This window comes from Eretmochelys imbricata, chromosome 11 (genome assembly GCF_965152235.1).
Source record: "Eretmochelys imbricata isolate rEreImb1 chromosome 11, rEreImb1.hap1, whole genome shotgun sequence".
Taxonomy (NCBI): Eukaryota; Metazoa; Chordata; order Testudines; family Cheloniidae; genus Eretmochelys; species Eretmochelys imbricata.
Window position 1 is genome coordinate 41,503,131 of NC_135582.1, and position 20,709 is coordinate 41,523,839.

The following is a 20,709-nucleotide window of genomic DNA, read 5'->3' on the forward strand; positions in this document are numbered from 1 at the left end:
GATATATAAAAACAAATTTTGAACAGTTCACTTTCAAACACTTGCCAGTGGCCTTTGTGCTAGACAGACAAATCTGCTTTTCTTCAGCTGAAATGCTGATAACAAAGAGCAGGATCCTTTTCAAATGTAAACTAATGAGACGCTAGGAAAGGTCATTCTATTTGCAGAATCTGTAGTCTTCCCTACATTTTTTTTTCCTGGAATGGGTTTACTTTCTATAAACTATTATGTGGCTGTGAATGTTGTTTGTTGTGTAAGTGAGCCTCTTCCCATCAAATGACCAGTAATTTCTGTCAGCACTTAGGCCTGAGTCTTTCCTCAGCTGAGGTGAACTTTCCTATTTGCAAATGGGTCGTATTGCATTAGAAAGGATCTCTCAGATATTGCATTCCAGTGTTTAGAGTAATTTGTTCTGCTCTTCATGATTGGCTTAATGGCTTCCAAATTCTCCCTTTGAGATTTAGTAAATTATTTCATAAGGTTGACTAACAAATAAAACCAAATATTCCAGCTGATTTATCCAGACACAAACATAGGTCTTGGATTTTCTCTGAACCACCAAATCGATACTGCTCTAAACAACGGATGCTAAGTATCAGAATCTATCAACCTAGATTTTCAGTCGCGTAGCTAAAGTTTCTTTCTAATGTCATTATGTGTTGTACAGACTATAATTCTTCACTTGTCTAGCTGCTTTGAAAATGCTTGTGGAATAATGATGTTCACTCTTTAAAACAGCCGTAGCTGTTTTGAAATTGTAAAGAAATACACTCAGAACATCAGTTATTTTATCCTAGCTCTGCAGAGTTCCATTTGGATATATTGTATATGTATTTAATTTTGGGGGGTTTATGCAGTGTCTTTCATAGCTGACATATTTTAGCACTTATTAAAGCAATTAATTAAATACTGGTTGTGTAGAGGCTGTGACGTTAAATGCAGCAGCTATTGGCAATTGCTCACACTTTGACCTGGGTGTGAGAACTTATTTTATTTTACACTGGGGTTATCCCATACTCTTTTTGAAAAGAATTATGGGATCTTAACTTCTATTTGGATAGGTGCAGAGAGTTGCTGGACTAATCTCGTTGTCAGGTCTCATACAAAGGCCATGACCTGTAGTAGCACAAGACCATCACCCCTCCTGCTGCACTTCTTCTAACCCTGGTTATGAGTCCAAGTCAATAAGAGAGCTGTGCAAAACTATCCGTGTTCTGTTTTCTACCTGTTGTTTTCACCAGAGAGTTGAATAAAGAATGAAAAATGGTGTGCTTAAATTACTAAATTGTGACTTCCCCTAGCCTGTTTTTCTGGCACTCGGAGTTTTTTACCAATTTCATTCTCATATGGGATTTATACTGATATCTTTCAGTCATACAGATGAAGTGGTAACAAGTGAATAACACAGACTCATTAACTAGTTGCAGTGCAGGTCTATTTACCTGGACTCTGCACGCAGAGGGCCGAGCCGGCAGTGATGGCCAATGAGATCCGTAAGGCGCAGGCCGCCTGGCCCAGTGGGGAAACCATCTTTGGGAAGATCATCCACAAGGAGATCCCGGCCAAAATCATCTTCGAGGATGAGGGAGTGCATTGCGTTCCATGACATTTCACCTCAAGCTCCAACGCATTTCCTAGTGGTTCCTAAGAAGCCAATTGTCCAATTATCTGAAGCAGAAGATTCAGATGAATCTCTTCTTGGGCATTTAATGATTGTTGACAAGAAGTGTGCTGCTGAATTGGGCTTGACCAACGGATACCAAATGGTCATGAATGAAGGGCCAGATGGTGGGCAGTCTGTCTATCTTGTACATCTTCATGTTCTTGGTGGACGTCAGTTGGGCTGGCCTCCTGGCTAAGTTGCAGCAAGAATCACCATTCTGTGTGAAAATGATCCCTGCATAGATTTAATACGTTGCCCAAGAATCCAACTACTGTTAACATGTTCAATTACCTTTTTCTGTAAAGGGCAGTAAAAGTTTTAGCATATTAAAAAGAAAAAACAAAAAAACAAAAAAAAAAACAGGAGATGTGTAGAACATGTAAGCATAGTCTCAGCCATAGAAGTTGTGAAACAGTTTGATCCTTACATATATTTTTTGTTATTTTTGTTAAACATCTTAAAATTATATATTTAATATGAAATAACATTATAGTAACCACTTCAAAACCACCTTGAATCATTTTCATCTCATCCAGCTTAACTCAAGGCTAGTATTAAGTATCTTCGGACGGCAACATCTACAGCTCTCATCAGATGGAAGAATGGATCATTCGAAAATCTTCAGCAGATCTTAAAGAGGCTGAGGAAAAAGGATCTGAGAAGACCCCATTCTACCTTCAAAATCCCTTCTTTCGTTTCACCTTCTCTAAAAGCAGTATTCAAACAATTAAATTCAGGATTGATTGCTATGCTGAAACCCTCTACATGAACACAAACTTTTACAGGTAGTGTGGATTAAAAGGGATATCCTCATTTATTTGGTCTTCCATTATCCACATTCCAGATCTAGCCACTACTGACTAGTGTAGTGGTCTCTTCTAAGGATTGTCTGAATACAGTTATTCCTGATTAGCAATCACTGATAAACTCCTTGTGTGCACACCCTTATTCCAGAATAAGCTTAAAGGTAAACCAGAAAAAGGCACTCTTATTCTGGAATAAGAGTGTCCATAAATGGAGTTAATCAAGTATAGTTAATCGGAGATAACTCCATGTATAGAAAGCCCTTCACAAAAAGAAAAGAGGAGAAAGTACATGACAATTTTGAAGTTGACATGCTAGAGTCAACATGCTAGAGTCAACATGTTGTGGGTCTGGTCTTTATGAGGACTCTTTTACAAAAAATCCCCTGTTGTTGCTACTGCCATTTCAAAGCCAGAGTGGTAACAAGGGGAAGAGCTCTCGTGTAGACAAGACACCAGCGGCCATCAGTATTTTAATCATTGTTGTGTAGACCTGCTCTGAGCAAAGACAGACAATACGGTACTTAAACTGCTGGCAGCTCCCTGGAGCCCTGTCTGTAGTGTTCCCAGCGTAACTGCCCCCAGTGGAGCTGAACTTGAAGTAATAGTGGGAATTTTTAGGAACTAAGTAATGTTGGGAAAGTATTTGAAACTTTCTGAAAAAGACAATCACACTCTTGCTCTTCATTTCCTGTCCTCCTCCCCACATGTTCACTTTCTCTCTATCTGTTCACAAGAAGGAGACTGAGCTCTAGGGACCACAATTTGCAAACCTCTGCAGTAAATCCTTTTATGTATGGTTCTCTGAACTGTGTCTACAGTTAGACTGCTTCCCTCTGCAGTTTTGGTTCCACTTTGACTGACAGTCTAGTGTAGCCAATTCATAAGACTGTGTTGAAACTCTTACAAAAACAAGGCAATTAAAATGTTACCATGGAGCTCCAGTTTGGTGGGAAAATCTTTATTTAGATTGTTGATTTGAATATGAAATTGGCGTCACTGACAAAGCTTGTTCTACGTAAATCTTTTGGAAATAACAGAGACTTTTGGGACTCAAGTTCCTCATCTTTTGGCTTTCTAATGCTACTAGTGAACAATAGGGATACTAAAAGGGAATTCTTCCTACTTTTCTCAGATTCCTTAATCTCTTCTGGGTTATGAAGTATAGTTTGGAGTATTTGGAGCTAATACAGTTAGGTTAGGAAACCAGTGAGCTGTATAAGACAATGGAAATGTACAAGACAATGGAAATAAAAGTAAAAATGGCATCAAAAACGAATTCAGTGCAAAATGTTCTGTGGAAATTTATGTGCATGAATGGAAACATACAACCACTACCTGTTGTGTGAGAAAAGCAAAATTGTTGTCTTTTACAGCTACAGGCTTTTGGTGGTATATGAAACCTACATATTTCAATATGTAATATTGTTCATTTGAAGAATTTTAAATAATATTTTACAATTCTAACCATTATTATACATTTGATGTGTGATCTTTAGTGAGAATTCCTGTGGCGTTTTGTAGTACATAGGGCACAATAGCCCCACAGTTATACAGATGAGGTAATTCTGCGAGTCTGCTCACCTGCACAGTTTGGTGGCTTTTGTTTTATGCTGACAGCTTATTGGGGTGTCTGAGTTTCATGGGAATACCAAATTAGTGAATTTTTTTTTGCAGTTAAATTCCCTTCTTTTCCTCAGCCTTACCAGCAGATGTGTGGTAACTGGAATAACAAATTGAGTTGTATTTTCCTTCTTCTAAAGGGAATGAACTAAACCATACAGGGGATTGGGTAACTGTATGAATACTTTCCCTTGAAAATTTTTAGTACAATGACTTCTTCTAAGATACTTTTACCTTTACTAATCAGGTTCTGGCTCAAACAGAATTATTAGCAGCTCTTTTGATAGAACACCCTGTTCATTTGATTTTTCTGCCAATATTGTGTCCGCCAATATTCTTGCATGTTCCTACTAATTACCTTCAAAGTTGGCCATAATTCATTGAAAATGATGTGGCTTGAATAAGCCTGAGTACTAGCCCAGATAGCATAGGATATCAAGACTTATACAAGGTGCTTGGAACTTTTGGCTAAGTGGTCAATAAATGTTGGCCCCTTTTTGGTGTGTTTTGAGCTGAAGAAGTTTTTATATAGTTATTTATATCTGTATCAAGAGATACATATATGGAGATCCAGTGTAGTAGATACATGTATGAATGGAGACAAGAGTGACTTTTAACCTGTTAAACTCCAATATTATGTCTCTATAGTAGAAAAAGAAGTTGGGCTTATTGATTCTTAGCTCTTTTGGTGATGTTGATCTCATTTTTACAAAGTATTTGAGATTCTTAGTTACCATTTGATTTAATGAGTTGGTGCAATATGTGCAAAAATGTTACATGTATACACAGATGGAGGAGATCCTCCCATGTCTGAAAATAAAGTATTGTAGCGAGATTAAAGATAAAATATTAATATCCGATATCTGCTATACCACTTAGTTTAATATAATCACAAACTTGTTGGCAGCAACAATTATTATATTACTTACAAAGTATATTTTGGGTTGGGTGTTTTGTTATAGGCATATCTCAGAAGCTAAAAACGTATAGGCTCAGATACTGTTTACTAAGAAGTTGTTGTTACTGTTGTTGTTGTTACTGTTACTAAGAAGCCATCTGTAGTTGTATAGAAATATTTTAAAATGTAGGATTATTGTAATGAAAAGGTTTGTCTAGTTGGGGTTGGGGAGAGGGAGTTCACTATCTTGCAAGGATGAACCACCACTTTATGGTTTAAAGGAAAGAGAATATTTCCTATGGGTTTCACAAAATTGCAGACCCTGGGCCCCGTGCAACACAGTTTTTTATTTGGTTTTGCTTTAGAGAGAAAAACAGAAATAATAAAATTAATTTAGAGAGAGGATCTTGCACACAAACGTTTGTCCAAGTTACTGCAAATGGGATCTGGTTGCCGATTAATTGGATACAGATAGTGCTGTATCAGGGTTTAATGATGTATTTAAAATACAAAGTACAGAAATAAAAATTCTTTTCTTTTTTTTCTGCTCCAGGTTCTCTGGGAGATGCTAACAAGGGAGGTCCCCTTTAAAGGCTTGGAAGGATTACAAGTAGCTTGGCTTGTAGTGGAAAAAAACGAGGTAAGACTACATTTCTACATTCAGGTACATAGATCAGAAAACAGTATTGGGGTTTTGCAAAAGACTTTTTCATCTTCTTCAAATTGAAAGTAAGTTCACGCGTATGGAAAGATTAGCAGTAGGAGCTAACACAAAGGGTCAAAGTGATGTTATTCCTCATGAATGGACCCTTTACATCTAATTGTTGCAGCTTCACGTCGTGATGCTGTAGATCAAAAATTGTACAAGTACTGTACTAGTTTCTCAGTCTCAATTGTAAAACCTAGGGGTTTGTTCTTAGTGATGAAAGAAGCCATTGCGTCCAAGGTAGGGGAACAGTTTAACTCCATCTCCTGCGTTTAGGACATCTTTTTACTGGCCGGGAGTTGATATATCTGTAAGAGACCTTCAGCTACTTCAACTTAACTCTCCCAGCAGGAGTCACTATAGTACAAGAAACTGCCGCTTAGATGAGAATTTCAAAAATAAAAGAAGAAAAAATAGTTTAAAAAAAAAGAGAGAAATTACAGTTTTGCCACCTACGTTCAACACTACATTGAAGATGAGCTCCTCACTGGTATTGGCAAGGCTGTGGCATAGCTGCAAGCTTCCTCATGCAGAGTCTTTCCATTTCAAAAGAACTTCAGTGGTGTAAACACCGTTTGTACAGCGTCCCCAGCCTCGCTTTTCTTCTTCGCACAAATTGAGGCTTTCAGTTAGTTGGGCATGTGAGCTATATGTCTGAACACATGGTTCTTTGATATCAAAGACAGTAACTACATTTAAAAAACATTTAAAGTTGGGACTGTACCACACACAGACAAGCATGGAAATCTCAGTTAAGAGGAAACCTCTACTATCTAGACATAGTGGAAGCTTGGGTAACATTATAATACAACCCAGTATCTCTACAATAAAATTTTATATTCTTCTATACAAACTGTTTCCCAAAATACTTAAATAAAATAGAGTTAAATATTAAATAGCAGAGGGAGAGACAAATGAAGAGGGAAACACCTTTGTATTTTTTCTTTTTTAGTTCTGTTTGGGGACTGGATTGGTTCCACTCCCTGTCCAAGTATATGAGATGTCCAGATTAGTTGGAAATGCTACATTAATAGAGAGAAGCCTTATGAACTCAGCCTTCTACAGAATAATATTTCCAGAACAGGAAACATAACGGGATTCCTTCTCCCATTATGGAAAAAGCCTCATACAGCTAATGCCAAGTTATTTTGGAGAGAGAGACCAGAAACTTTTCCATATACTGTATATGGCATTCCTGTGCATATCAAGTACACAGGTTTATGCAGGATCTGCCATACAATACCAGACCATTTAAAATGATTTGAAGAGAACTGATTTTCGGCTGAAAGATGTTAAAGGGTACAGATATATTTCCTCATGGTTTTCCAAAGCAAGGAACTGTTAAAATATATTATAAGCAAAATATGGGCATGCCATGCTGCCTTACATGCCGCCAGAAGAAGCTTAAGAAAAAACAAGTGTCCTTCATGAACCTCTCAATACTAGATGTTAGTTGCAACAGCATGGTGGTGCCTATTACACAGTCTTCCTTCCTAAGTGGTGCAGTGAATGAATTGACACTGATAGTTTAACTCTCACAGATTATTTTTTTAATCTGATCACAATCTATTGAATATGCCCAACACAGTCCTGCAAAATAACAGTCTTGCAATAACTTGCTCTCCTATTCCTCACTTCTCCAACAGAAGAAAAATGGAATGTTTGTGTGTCTCACAGCAAGTAAATAAATATAAAGGGGCAGGTTCTTCTCTCAAATAAACCAGTGCAAACCCTACTGATGTCAATGAGGTTGCATAGGTGCGATTCAGAGCAGAATTAAACACACTGTTGATCCAATCTTGCGTTCTTCTCCCTCTAAAAGTCAGTGCAGAACTCCCCATAAAAGTCAGTGCAGAACTGGTTCTAAAGCATACTCACTGAGGGCAAAGATCAACCTGGTGCAAAGGGAGTTCCTAAGAGGTTAAGTAGGACTTCAGTGGTGCCTGGGTCTTGTTTGAGTCTTCTGCACAAAGGTGAATTTCATCCTTTGTGAATATTTTCCATTTTAATCCAGACCTGCTCCACCCCCAATATGAATGCTCAGATTATGGTTGGCATTAGCTAATGACAAATTAGTACTGAGAATATCTTCTTTATTATGGTATGATAGCCTTGGAATATGCTACCTATATATTTCCTGACAAATTACATTCTGCACACATAAAACAGACGTAATTGATGATTACGTGTCTCCTGTTAATTTATTTTCCATCTACTGGAACAGTGAGGGTTACACACAAATGCCATAGCAAGACTAGCAGACATATTTTTAGGCAAATGACTTGACCGAGTATCAAATAGCCGTGCAATTTGTTCATGCACTGTAGGAATTTCAGTGTATTTTTTGTGCAGAAAGCCTTTTCACCAGCAATGCATTATTTTAATAATTACACTCACACAATAAAGGCATTACTGATCTCATGTTTCCAGTTTTTGTCTTGTTTAAATGCTTATGCAGACAAATTTGTTGTACTCCTATTTTGGCATGCTGTGGCTCATATGGCTTTGCAGGTCACGTTGTAGTAATATAATGGTATAATTTGATACAACTTGCTCTGCTTTACTTGTGCAGTGCCAGAATTAGTGCAGCAAAGTGCCTGGGGTAGCAAGTTGGTTTGAATGGAACTATAATATCTTGGTTAGATCATCTTTATATGCCTCTGTCCTGTTTATAGGACTAGAGAATCATTTTTCCATCTTGGCCTCTCAGATTTCTAGGTCCTTCCAGATCCTCCAATGAAGAACCATTCTGTTGTGTATTTACATATCTATTTTAGTTGGTATCAAACATCTGAAGTCCGTTAACTGAGAGCCCAGTGGTATCTCCTTGTAAATGTAATGTGGTAAAGATACTCATTTCATCAAATGTAGAGATTGGGTTTGGATCTTTCCAGACTGGAAAAAGAGTTTGCAAATTAAAAGTTGCCTCTAGGAGAGCCTGTTTTAGGTATCTTTCTAATTCCCTACAAAGGAAACCAAATTGGTTTAGAACTCGTTCTTTGTTGCAGCAGTCCTGATTGTAATTGTTTTGTAATTGTACAGCTAATGGTTTTAGTACTGGCCTTGAGTTCTTTTTTTGAGCAACTGATATCACAATTAATCAGTCTGACCACAGCTTCATGAAACTTACCTTGTGGAGTAAGGTTCTCATAGAAATCTTTTATATTTTTTTTAACTTCATCACCTCTTCAGACAATGCAATGTGTATTTCAGCCATTTCTCTGTGATATCAACAGTGATTTTACTAAAATATTGCTGGATTACTTTATGTGGGAGAAAGGGGTTAAGTTTTCTCCGACATCACATTTATATTTACATCTGTGGACACCCAGTAATGCAGTTAATTGGATCCAAACATTCAATATTCATTTGCGAGACTTTCCATGGGCTTGCCTCATTTGATCTATTGGGCACATGTTAATTTTTTAACCTACTATGTTTGAATATTTGCTCCACCCATCCCTTATGGGTCTAACTGTACCTGTCCATGGTGTCTTCTTTTGGATTTTGAACATTGATCCTCAATTTTGGACTTTTGTCATACTGGCCTTTATTCTGTTAATGATTATTTTGAACAATTGCCTCATCTTTTTGCTTGAAACATCAAATGACCGGTCTTATGGAAAGTATTATGACTAAACCATTAAAAAAAATAAAATGCTCTTTGCTGTCATTTAACTGGTGAATCCTCTCTCCATTGCAGAGATTAACCATTCCAAGCAGTTGTCCCAGAAGTTTTGCAGAACTGATGCATCAGTGTTGGGAAGCTGATTCAAAGGTAATTTCATTTATTGTGTTCACGTTAAATGTATCTATTTCTTTTTCGTCTTCATCAATTTAGTGTGTAAGTCTTATTTTGTAGGGCACAGCTGGCCTATTACTGCTGCTGCAAACCAATTCAAAACTGTTAGCTAGGGCTTTTCATTATGATCATCTAGAACGTATGGCTGGATGCCTCTCTTGCCTTCTAAAGCCAGACCTGTTTAAGGAAGTCAGCACTGGGATACTGACTGGAACAGCTGTGCATAAGGTAGGATGGGAAGAACTAATACATTTTTTCTGTAACTTAATGAAAAAATAGTTTAGTTCTTACCTATAAAACAAATTTTCTTCATAAAATTATTTCTTCACAGAAGTCCCAAAGCAGTTGCACATATAATGTAATAATTAAAGGCCTGATTCTGACACCCTAAGCACATTGGGAGCATTTGCAATATACATTCCTGCACGGTGTGAATAAGGATGGCAGAACAAGCCCTAAATTAACATGAAAACAGAATAAAAAGCAACTTCAAGAAGAGTTGTTATATCAAGCTTGTAAACCTTTGCACCTGTTTAACTGCCCTTGTGGGGATAACTAAAAGGGTAATTTAAAGGAATATTTACTTAGTAAAGGCTCATATAGATGATGGGAAAAGTCCATTTTAGTTCAGTCCACTGCCCTATTCTGCTGTGCAGAAAATTAGTTGGAAAGATACCTGTGGAGGTAGCTGGAAAACAGTTCATAATGGCATCAGCTTTGTTATCAAATGTGAGCAGGCATTTCCTTCTCTTGTGAAGATAGGTAACGAAGGAAAATGATATTGCTTTACTCAGTTTGGTGGAGTCAGAATTCTGGTCCCGTTGAAGTCAATAGGAGTTTTGCCACTGCTTCAGTGGAACCAGGATTTGTTCCTGGATGAATTGGCTACTTTAAAGCTAGATCGTCTTGTTGCTTGGAAAGAACCTGAGAGGGAGATAGGAAGAAGAAAACCTTCCTTGTAGAGTTTTCCCCAGATTTTTATGTGGGGGACAAGGCATGTTCTCTCATTGAATGAGTGGAGGGTTCTGTCCCTCAAGACCCTTGAGATCCACCAACAACATGGTGCCTTCCAAATGAAGACTCTGTGCCTCTTCATTGCAGACTCCTTAGCCCCCTCCAGTTTCCTATGAAGGGAGTCCCTTCGTTCCTAGACAGCTATGATGAAAAGTTAATGCAGCATCGTGCTGCTTTTCTGCAAATTGCTGGAGCATAACAACCATTTCCTTAGGCCACTTCCTCGTGAGACACAGATCTCCAGAGATGGTGATGAGAAGATGGCCCTTCTTCTGTAAAAGAGGAGAGAGCTGCACGTGGAGGGACTTTCTGCATAGGAATCTAAGGTGACAGACTAGCACCTAGTGATAAAGGGTTCTTCTGAAATATTGGTGGCCAACTTGCTTGTTGTTAAAGTCATCGCTTCAGAGGGAGTATATAGTGCAATCCTTGTTATAGACTACTGTGACCTTATTGTAATACCACAATATGCAACTCCCCTGTGATTTGCCTGTGATTAGTCTGTCAGTTTTTAGGCTTTGCTTTCAATTTTATAGAATTTCTTACTATTTGAAGAAAATTATCTATCCCATTGAATTGAAATCGCTATGAATAAAGCATGCATAGAGGAATTGTATTTATATAGTAAAACCTATAAGTTAAAGTAACTTTAGTAAAGTGTTTTTTACATGGAAAAAGACAATTATGTGCTAAGTATTAATAATGATTATTAAAGAGCACTTCCAATAGGCAACTACTTGTCTTAGACAACCACTTTCAAGACAACCTATTTTTCAAAGATATTAGATAGTTGCTTTTACAAGATTTCTCCCTATTGATCTCTTTATTTAGTAGAGAAGTTTACCTTAAAACAGGGTCTTGTATTTCTTACAGTTTCATATGTTTCTACAGCTTATCCTCCACCTGATCTGGGACATCATAAATTATTAGAGATACCATTACCATCTGAGGCTTGGGAACTGGGAGAGGTAGTTGGAACAGATAAAGTAATAGAATCAAAGGACCTGTTTTTATACAAACATGCCAAGTAATAAATATTGAGTTAAGGAAAACACTGAAAATATTCGTCACAATTCATTGGAATTGGAATTTCTTTTATAAAGTTTTTCCATGAGGCATTGAGATGTAAGTGCCAAGATTTTTAAAAAGTGACTAGTGATTTTGGGTATCCAACTTGAAACCTCTTTCAGGAGTCTTGTTTTCAGAAAGTGCTGAGCACCCACTGACCAAAAAGAAGGTATCTCAAGCTGGGCACCCCAAATCACGCGTCACTTTTCCACATCTTAGCCAAAGTCCTCAATCTGTGCTTACAGTGTTTTTATTAAATTAAAAGGTACCTTCCTTTTAAAAAAAAAAAAAAAATCAGTGTAGACCTGTTGCCTCATTCCAGCTCCAGACAAAATCCCATCTACCTTTGAGAGAAAAGCTGTTGCCAAGGCTGATTCAGGTACCTACCAGGCCTGTAAAACAGTTGGTGTCCACATACATAGATGCACAAGCATTCCCAGTACTGTTGTGAATGTCAACTTGGAACAAAGTTTTGACAACTCCTGTGGCTGTCCTGGTTCACTGCTTGCCAATTTGGTAGTAGTGTGTGCAGGAACCTCAGGTATCGTATTGACCATTGTATTGCTTCATACAACTAACTCAGTCACTCAATGCTTTGAACTGCCCTTCAGAGACAGCTCTGTTCTCTGTCAACCAATATATTCCCTCCCTCTGTTTAGGCAGGTCTGAGAGCAGCATAAGAAGTAGTTGGCTGGTCTCAGCCCTGCACAGTACTTCCCAAAGACCCCCAGAAAGACATACCAAGCAGAATGTGCACAAACATTCTGGAAACGAAACTTGTATTAATTTCAATATTTTATTGCTTATGTAACAGGGGCTTGTGACGCCTCTTTTGCAGACCATGGCATTGTCAAAGAGGGCTTCCCCAGGAACCCTGGGTAACAGGGCTGCTCTCTCTTCATCTGCTCCTGAAAATCAGATAATGCAACTAGTTTAGTAAGGACACACTACACACCTATTAAGTGATTGTATAGTGTTTAATAGCACTACACAAATACATTAATGGTGTCTGGGGTTTCCAACATGTTCTAGAAGCTGTCCCATTGCATATCCCACACTCCAGGCAAACAGAGGTGGAACATCAATGAAAAGCTATTGAAATTACAGGAATGCATTTAGCATACATTGCTACTCACAAACCCAAAACAGGGCAAGTGACTGCAGCCCTGACCTTGTGCATTTCACTGGATTTGGGTCAGCAACAGCTAAATATATGAAAAGAATAAAACAAGTTGAAAAATCAGCTCCTGGCCTCCTGGAGCAGCACCACCCAAAACTAGCAATGATTGTATTCTGGGACTCTAAGCACAGAGCCTATCTGCCAAATGGGTACAAGGGAGCCTCCTGCTAAGCTTTACCTATAACATCATCCATGTGGAATTGTGTGATGGTGTAGTCCCCGTCCGCTGTAATGCATGTGGGGATTCACTAACGGGAGAGAACCATTGTAACAAACTACTGGGATTCTTTACTAGAAACAATTTATAGAATTATAGCAACAGGTACAAATAAAGTACTGCCAAGTTTGCACTTGCTACCGTGTTATGTTCCAGGTTACAGTACAGGGAACTCTATGGGATAGGAGCCAAAATGCACAGATACAGCAATGGCTGGGCAAACGCTGAGAAAATCTGCTTGCTGCACCATTTGCCTGAAAATTGTGTAGATGGACCAAAAAATGACAGACAAAAAAAGCCTCCAGTTAACGTTGAATAGTGCAGCACTACTGTATAAGAGAGGTTGTCTCTTTTTTTGTTATACATTTGACACTTTTTTATGCTGTTTGACATTTGAAATAAAGAAATTGTCTCTCTTTTATAATGTAGAAATCACTTAGATCTTCCTGGGAGAGACACCTCAGCATTGTTCCTAATTGTTTTTGTGCACCCAAATTAAAACGCACGTTTTAATTGCTGCATCTGTAATTTTAGCAGAAATGGTGTAATTACCGATGAGATGCAGAGAGAATGTGCATCATCCCTTTATTATGTATCTACATTTTGTCTCAACCTTTTGTCTCAACCTTGCCTGGGGTCTGTCAAACAGACTAATGGAGTCACTGCTCTTTCAAGAAATATATTTAACTGTGGCTTTTTCAGTTTTCAACAATTATCTTACTCTATAGCTTCCTTTGTGACTGCAGAAAGTAGAAAATGCAGAGAAGTTATGACTGCTCTGAATGATGAGTGAATTTAGTTTTCATAAAGGGGTTTAAGAATGACCGCCTTTAGTTTTGCACAGGACATGAATAGCACATGCATGGGTACTGTGAACTTCCCCCCCGACTGCTTTGGCAACATGCCCAGCTTTGTTATGGAGGAATCACCACAATTGTCCTGATGTCTGTTCAGTCCCTGACTTCTGCTGAGACTACCAACAAGGGTGCCCGTTATGGAGGGGCAATTTTTGTGATGTGGACCTTTGTCTAGTAGGAATTGAACTGAGATCTCACACTCGGGCTACCAAATGGCTTGTAGCTATTCAGTACAAGCTATTTGGTACAAGCTATCAATAGTGTTGGGTTCCTACCTGTGACCTACAGTTGCAAAGCTGTGTTATGAAAGGCATTGCCAATCCCTGGGAGGCGTGCTTCTCCCAGATTAGGACTGTTAGGTAGAATTTTCCTTCTTTGCATGAGAAACCCTTCTTTCTAAGCATTATAAATCCCTTATTATATTGTTGTTGTTGTTGTTTAATTATTTTACATTGTGGTAGTAGCAGGTTGGGGCCCCACAGAATCATAGAATATCCGGGTTGGAAGGGACCTCAGGAGGTCATCTAGTCCAACCCCCTGCTCAAAGCAGGACCAATCCCTAATTTTTTCCCCAGATCGCTAAATGGCCCCCTCAAGGATTGAACTCACAACCTGGGCTTAGCAGGTCAGTGTTCAAACCACTGAGCTATCCCTCCCCTGCCATAATTGTAGATTGTACCAGTTTTTGTTCTGACTTTTCCAGTGGAAAGTATACAGTTTAAATATATGGGTTTAGAATAATTTTTCCATGAGCTGAACACCTGATAATTATGTAGGCAGCATCCCAGTCTGTGTGCTGTTTGCAGGCTTGTGCTTGCAGTTGCAGCAGGAGAAATCCCATTAATGTTTTAACATTGTCCGATATTAAAACAAAACCCTGATTATTGTTATCATTTTGTCTTCAGAAAAGACCATCTTTCAAGCAGATCATTTCAATTCTGGAATCCATGTCCAATGACAGCAACCTTCCAGACCAGTGTAACTCATTCCTGCATAACAAGGCAGAGTGGAGGTATGTTTCTTTGCTTCCATAATAAGATGGTATGGTGTTCAGGTGAAATGATGTGGGCAAATTAAGACTCTTTCCAGAGGGTTAAGTGCCAAATTGTGTGGCTGGGATTAGAGTTACTAAAAGGAGAAGAAATCAGACTCAGGTGGCAAGATGGCAACCACTTTCTTAATACAAAATACTTGTTCTGTAGATATTTTTGGAACATATTTGATCTTGGTTTTTTTCAAGACTACCCAGAATGTTGTGGAACGTGAGTTATGAGTCAATACGCTTAAGCTGTGCATTTTATTAATATTACACTTTTTAAGTATCACAAATGTATATGGGTTTTGCCATCCAAATCTTAAAACCAGGGGTGTGAATTCAGTCTCTAACGTGAAGATATTTGTGATTAAGCTACATATTACTACATTTGTACATATCTGTGTGTATAAGTGTGCAAATTACATGTTACACAGGGAAGGGACATAAAAGGCCAAATTTTCAAAACAAGCCTACATTTATGAGTCTGAATCTTTGCATGTGCAGCCACTTGGTGTTATCAGTTGTGCATCCACATGATAGGACTGACTTCTGCCAACCCGTTATTTGTGATAATGCACAAAAATTGTTTGAACAAATGATACAACCTGTTTCCAGTGGTATGCTTACAAATGGAGACCCAGGTAAAGGGCCCTTTCCATTATTTGAAACAGTTTTTGATCCAATTTTCAATCTCTTTTATATGTGTGCAAAGAATAACATAAGAGAAATGTTCCAAAAGCTTCTTTCTCAGTATGTAAGCTTAGCGCGTCACAATATTTCTTAGTGTTTGGACAAGAATTTTGAAAGCAGATCTGCACAGGCAGAGGATTGTTACCAGATGATCTTATTGCAGTCTATATTAAGAAGCTTTGGCCACTGTCCAGGTAAACTGGGAGCACAAATACTCAAATATTCTGTGCCTGCAGCTCTGAAAACAAGCAAAGAAAAACATTCAAGAAAACTGGAGCTGGGAAGTAAAGAATAAGGAAGAGATTATAGACATGGGGTTTAAACAAAACAATCCCAAACTTTGTTGGTAAACTTCAAAGGGGAATTGATAACTAGGGAATTTTATTGTGTGTGTGGAAAAAGTGAGCACAAGATGGGATGTTTGAGCCAGGTCACATGATGAGAGTATAAATAGCATGTTTTAGAGCTGACATTATTCCTGCACTGACTCAGCAGAGAATCTCCTAACTGCATCTCAGCTCTCAGTACAGTATACTAACATTTTGCGCCATCTGCTGATATAAAATGTAAACTGCATGTATACTAGAAAATCTGCAATTTGATCTTGAAGTGCCTGGTACACAACAAATTTCTAATGTATTGATTTTCAACTATCTAAAAATATTATTTTTGTTGAAAGTTCAGCTAGGTTTTATTTACCAGATGAAGAAATCTGTTGTTCTTATGTTTAATTTTTCCATGTTTGTTTAAACTGCACTTAAGTTGTTGGATGGCTTCTATTTGTCACATTTATTTTTTTATAAGAAATCAATATATCTGTTTCCCTATCTTCCCTCTACCACTCCCCCCCAGTTGGCCTTGAGATATCTTTTGAATATGCTTGTCTCTCAAATAGGGATCCACCAGATTCTTTTGGGATATGAATTGTTTGTTGGACACCATGATTCTTGCAGATTTCTGGACTGGTATTTTATCTGTGTTGCATTTTTGGTAGCAATCAGAAGGCAAAAAATGTTGGAAGAATAAGTCTAATCATGCGGGTTTATTATGTGACCACAAGCAGCCTCCACATTTTCTGCCACTATCCCTTTAAACTTTGGCAAGATCAGTCCTGCTACTATAATGGTAATTGCTCCTTTTTTTTTTTTTTATAATCCAGATAGCTGCCTTTTGCATTATTCAGTGTTAAACTTCATATAAGACGTTAATCCAATGGATCTGGTAAGGAATATTTATATTAGAGATGGGCAAGTACTCAGATTCCTGAAGGAACCAAACAACTATCCACTAAATCTGGTCCATTCAGCAAAGTAGATACCTGTTGAATTGACATTCAGTAAGATTAAACTTTTATTCTTTTGGCAAGTTTATTCCTTTATTAGGAATCTTCTTACCTGTTTTATGAAATATTTCATTTTGGGGCACAGAAGCTGTTGCATTGTGAATACTGGTTGATGTTTTGTAAACATAAAGCACTGCAAGTGAAAAGTGTTGTTCTAGCCATGGAAAGGCATTTCAGCAAAGGTACAGTTTCAAGTTAAAAATGAATTATAGAATTTTTCAGAAGAGTTGATAAACTTATAGACAAAGGAATCAGGAGAGGAAAAAAACTTATTCGTGATCAAGAACAATTCACTTGGAAGCAAAGATAAATTCTGAGTTAAGTAGTCAGAGAAATGTGACACAGTTAGAAAGAAATTGGGGTGTATGGAGGTATAAATAGTGGGGTGTATGGAGACTCCATCCAGCAGTTGGGATGAAAAGAGTTTACTCTCCTGCTGATTAGAATAAGAGCCACAATTGCCTGCCCTGCGTCTAGGGACATGTTTTCATGTGGACATTCAGGGAAGATAATGAGAATTAACTAAGGTGTGCAAATTTAAAGAGCCTTAGTTAAAATGCATTAAATTCCTGTGTGGACTCTCTTACTCAGAAATAAAGTGGCCCAAGGGGATTAAGCTAAAGCAAATTTGAGGCCACTGTACTTTGGAATGAGAGCAGCCACAAGGGGCTTTAAGGCACTATAACTAGGGGCTTTTCTACAATTACAGCGCTGCAGTGATACTGCTGCACAGGCAGCGCCGTCGTAGCACTTAGTGAAGATGCTTCCTATGCCAATGGAGGGCTTCTCCTGTTGACATAGTTAGCCTACCTTCTCGAGAGGTGGTAGCTATGTTGACAGGAGAAGCTGTCCCATTGACACAGTGCTATTTACACCAGGAGTTAGATCAGTATAACTGCGTTGCTCAGGGGTTCACACCCCTGAGAGATGCAGTTATACCAACCTAAGTTTCTTGTGTAGACCAAGCCTCGGGCTCTTTAAATTTACACTTTTAGTTAAGGTGAATTAACATTCCTGCGTGTCCTGGTGAATTTGGCCAGTAGCAAGTTGGGCCAGCTGTAGGTAAGAATAGGAAGTGCTGTCAAGAGTTAGCTCGGATGATGACTGGCTGCAGAAGTCAGAGAGAAGATTGGAGCCGAGGTTGAGAACGGGGATGTGGCTCTCTCCTTGCAGAACCTCTGGAGAGGTGAGCCACGCTCTGTTACTTACATCTGGGATTTGGCTGAAGCCACTCACTGCTGAGGAAAGTCGATTTTCATTTGTTTCCCCCTTAAAAGGGCAGAGCACTCTTTTGTTTTGTATGATGATCAGCAGTAAATTGCACCCCAACAGGGCTATATGATGCCACAGAGTACATAGACTCCTCTTGGACTTACTGTGGCTCTGACTGGCATGAAACAGAGAACTAGAGAGTTAATTTTGTACAGCATGGCAGAGTAAAGATAGGCAGATGGGAATTTGTCCCATCTCTAATATGTTTTTGATTGCAAGCTTCCTGTGATGTCTGTTGGTAAAAATCCAAAGTATTTGATTTAATATGTCTGTTTTTATCATTGTCTAAACATAATCCATATCTTCTTCTTCCCCCATATCTGATATTTTTACAAATGGAGGTCCTTGTTTCTGACTAACAGTCTCAGGACTGGCAACATAAAACTTATCTTGAAGAGCATATTTAATAGTTCTTTCTGCAGGTCTCTTCTTAGGGTTGAAAAGTAATGTAAATGTTCATTGTTAAATAGAGATTGTATTTAGTATGCATTTTTTTTCATGTATACTAGCCACATTCTTTCCTTTTTTTGAGAGTCTCTATTCTGGCTATTTAAATGTGATCATATTAATGCTTGTTTTGATCTATCAATGAAAGTGCAAAACTAAAAAAAAATCACATACAAGTCACCATTTTTGCGTGTATCGTTTATAATAAGACACATTCTCTGAGACTGTAGGATGAAATGGTTCAACAAAATCAAGCAAGCAAGATCAAACTGCAGAGCTACAGATACACACGTCTTATAATGTATGTTTCCAGCTGCTGTATTTATGAAGTAACAGACTCATTAACTGCGCAATGTACGGTAGCTTTCTCTTTAATTACACTGTTTTATTATATACAGTGGAATTATTTTTCAGAATGCAGCTGTTTTCGCAGACTGACCTTTTATTATAAGAGACGTTTCTGTCTAATGAAGAGAGATAATTACAGTACACAGTATGCTTTTGACATATGGAAAGCTATTGGTACCAGGACTTTCCTGTTGCAGAATTTTATTTAAGAGAAAACTATAATTTACATATTTTAAAATGTATAAAACTACCTATAAGTAGCAATAAAGTTGAGACACAAACCAACAAAAGCAATGCTAACAAGTGTCCGCAAATTGTCCTGTTGTACACACAATAGATATAATAATATACATGGTACATAACATAAGTTAGAATATTAACATCATCAGTTTTCTTGTTCTTGTCATTTTCAGGCCTTTTAAATTACACAATACTTAGTCGACTTGGCCCTTTAAAAAGGGTAGATGTTTTAATCAAAAAATGTATTAACTGTTCTCCTCTGCAAAACTGGCTGTAACAGTTTTTGCAAGGCCTACAAGATGTGAGGTCTTCCTGGAAATCAAGGGACTGACGGTTATGTTGCTTGCTAGACCTTCAAAGGCCAGCCTTGGGTGAAGGGATTGTGAATCACTTATGGTCTTTAGGAAAAAACTAACAACAAGCTTTCAACCCTAGTAATCTGTTCGCATTAGTTCATGTTTTCAAGCCTACTTCTTTTCTTTTCTTTTTTTAAATGAGGGTTGAGTTCCCCTTTATGTCTGTAGGTACCATCTTGGAATAGTACATGAGCTTTCACAAACTTTCAGCCTGAGCTGCCTAAGGTGGGTGTTCCAGCTGAATCAGGCTATGCTAGATTTGGAGGAACACTACCAAAAAAAAAAAAAGTATTTACATTCTTTCAAAAAACCCAGAATTCACTTTGCTCCAGTGTTTGCAGCCCCTTTTATTTGCGTTTTGCAAACATCTGTGGGAGCAAATGTCGTTTGCAAGGTTTTTCCACCTCCACAAAACAATCTTGTGAATAGTTGTTCAGGAGCATTTGCAGCTGAAGTTTTCATGTAGCCATCTTGAAACCTCCCTGTGGGAGTTTAGAGAGCAGAAACAATGCCATGTGACTAACCAGTCAGACAGCATGAATAGTGGACATTTGAGGCAGCAATTAGGGTTCACAGTTTGCAGCAATCTACAGGCTACACTTTGTTCATATAAGGCATTAGTCAAATAACTTCAAATAATGAGTAAATAAGTACAAATCAAAGTCTGTTCTTGATTATTCACAAGGAAAAACCTGGGCTAACATCAATGAATTATTTGTTTGGCCCATCTCTATTAAAAACAGATTAGTGTACATATTATAGAAGAGAGATTGTTGAATGATGTTCGAAGGGGACTGATGGATGTTCCATCCAGAGACATTTTGATGCTAGATTGGACAAGCCATTAGAAAATATGCTAAAGGGAACAATCTTGCAGCTAATTCACCCCTCACAGATGAAACTTTACGAGAACGGTGTTGAAAACCCCTTTCCTACTCCTTCTTAACATCCCATCTCTCATACTCATTCACACCCTTATAAGTCCTTCCTTTTAATTTCAGAGTCCAGGTATGTTATGATTTGGGCCTCAAAAAACCCAACAGCCCTTTAAAATCAAAGCTAGTTTGATGTAGAGGGGTCCAATCCAAATCCTTGTGAATCCAAACTGTGTCCCACAACTTTCTATTACTTTAAGTAGTGTGACCCA

At 38.1% G+C, this 20,709-nt stretch overlaps 1 protein-coding gene and 1 pseudogene across 1 annotated transcript in view; both read left to right on the forward strand.

Annotated features, from left to right (window-relative positions):
* Positions 1-20,709, forward strand: part of MAP3K20 (mitogen-activated protein kinase kinase kinase 20) — a 117,084-nt gene that overhangs the window by 53,809 nt on the left and 42,566 nt on the right. Inside the window, exons 7-9 of the mRNA XM_077830054.1 lie at positions 5,541-5,627; positions 9,397-9,471; positions 14,737-14,843. Coding sequence (XP_077686180.1) covers positions 5,541-5,627; positions 9,397-9,471; positions 14,737-14,843 — 269 coding nt within the window. The remainder of the gene's footprint in view (positions 1-5,540; positions 5,628-9,396; positions 9,472-14,736; positions 14,844-20,709) is intronic.
* On the forward strand, positions 1,478-2,005 carry LOC144272151 (adenosine 5'-monophosphoramidase HINT1 pseudogene; annotated as a pseudogene).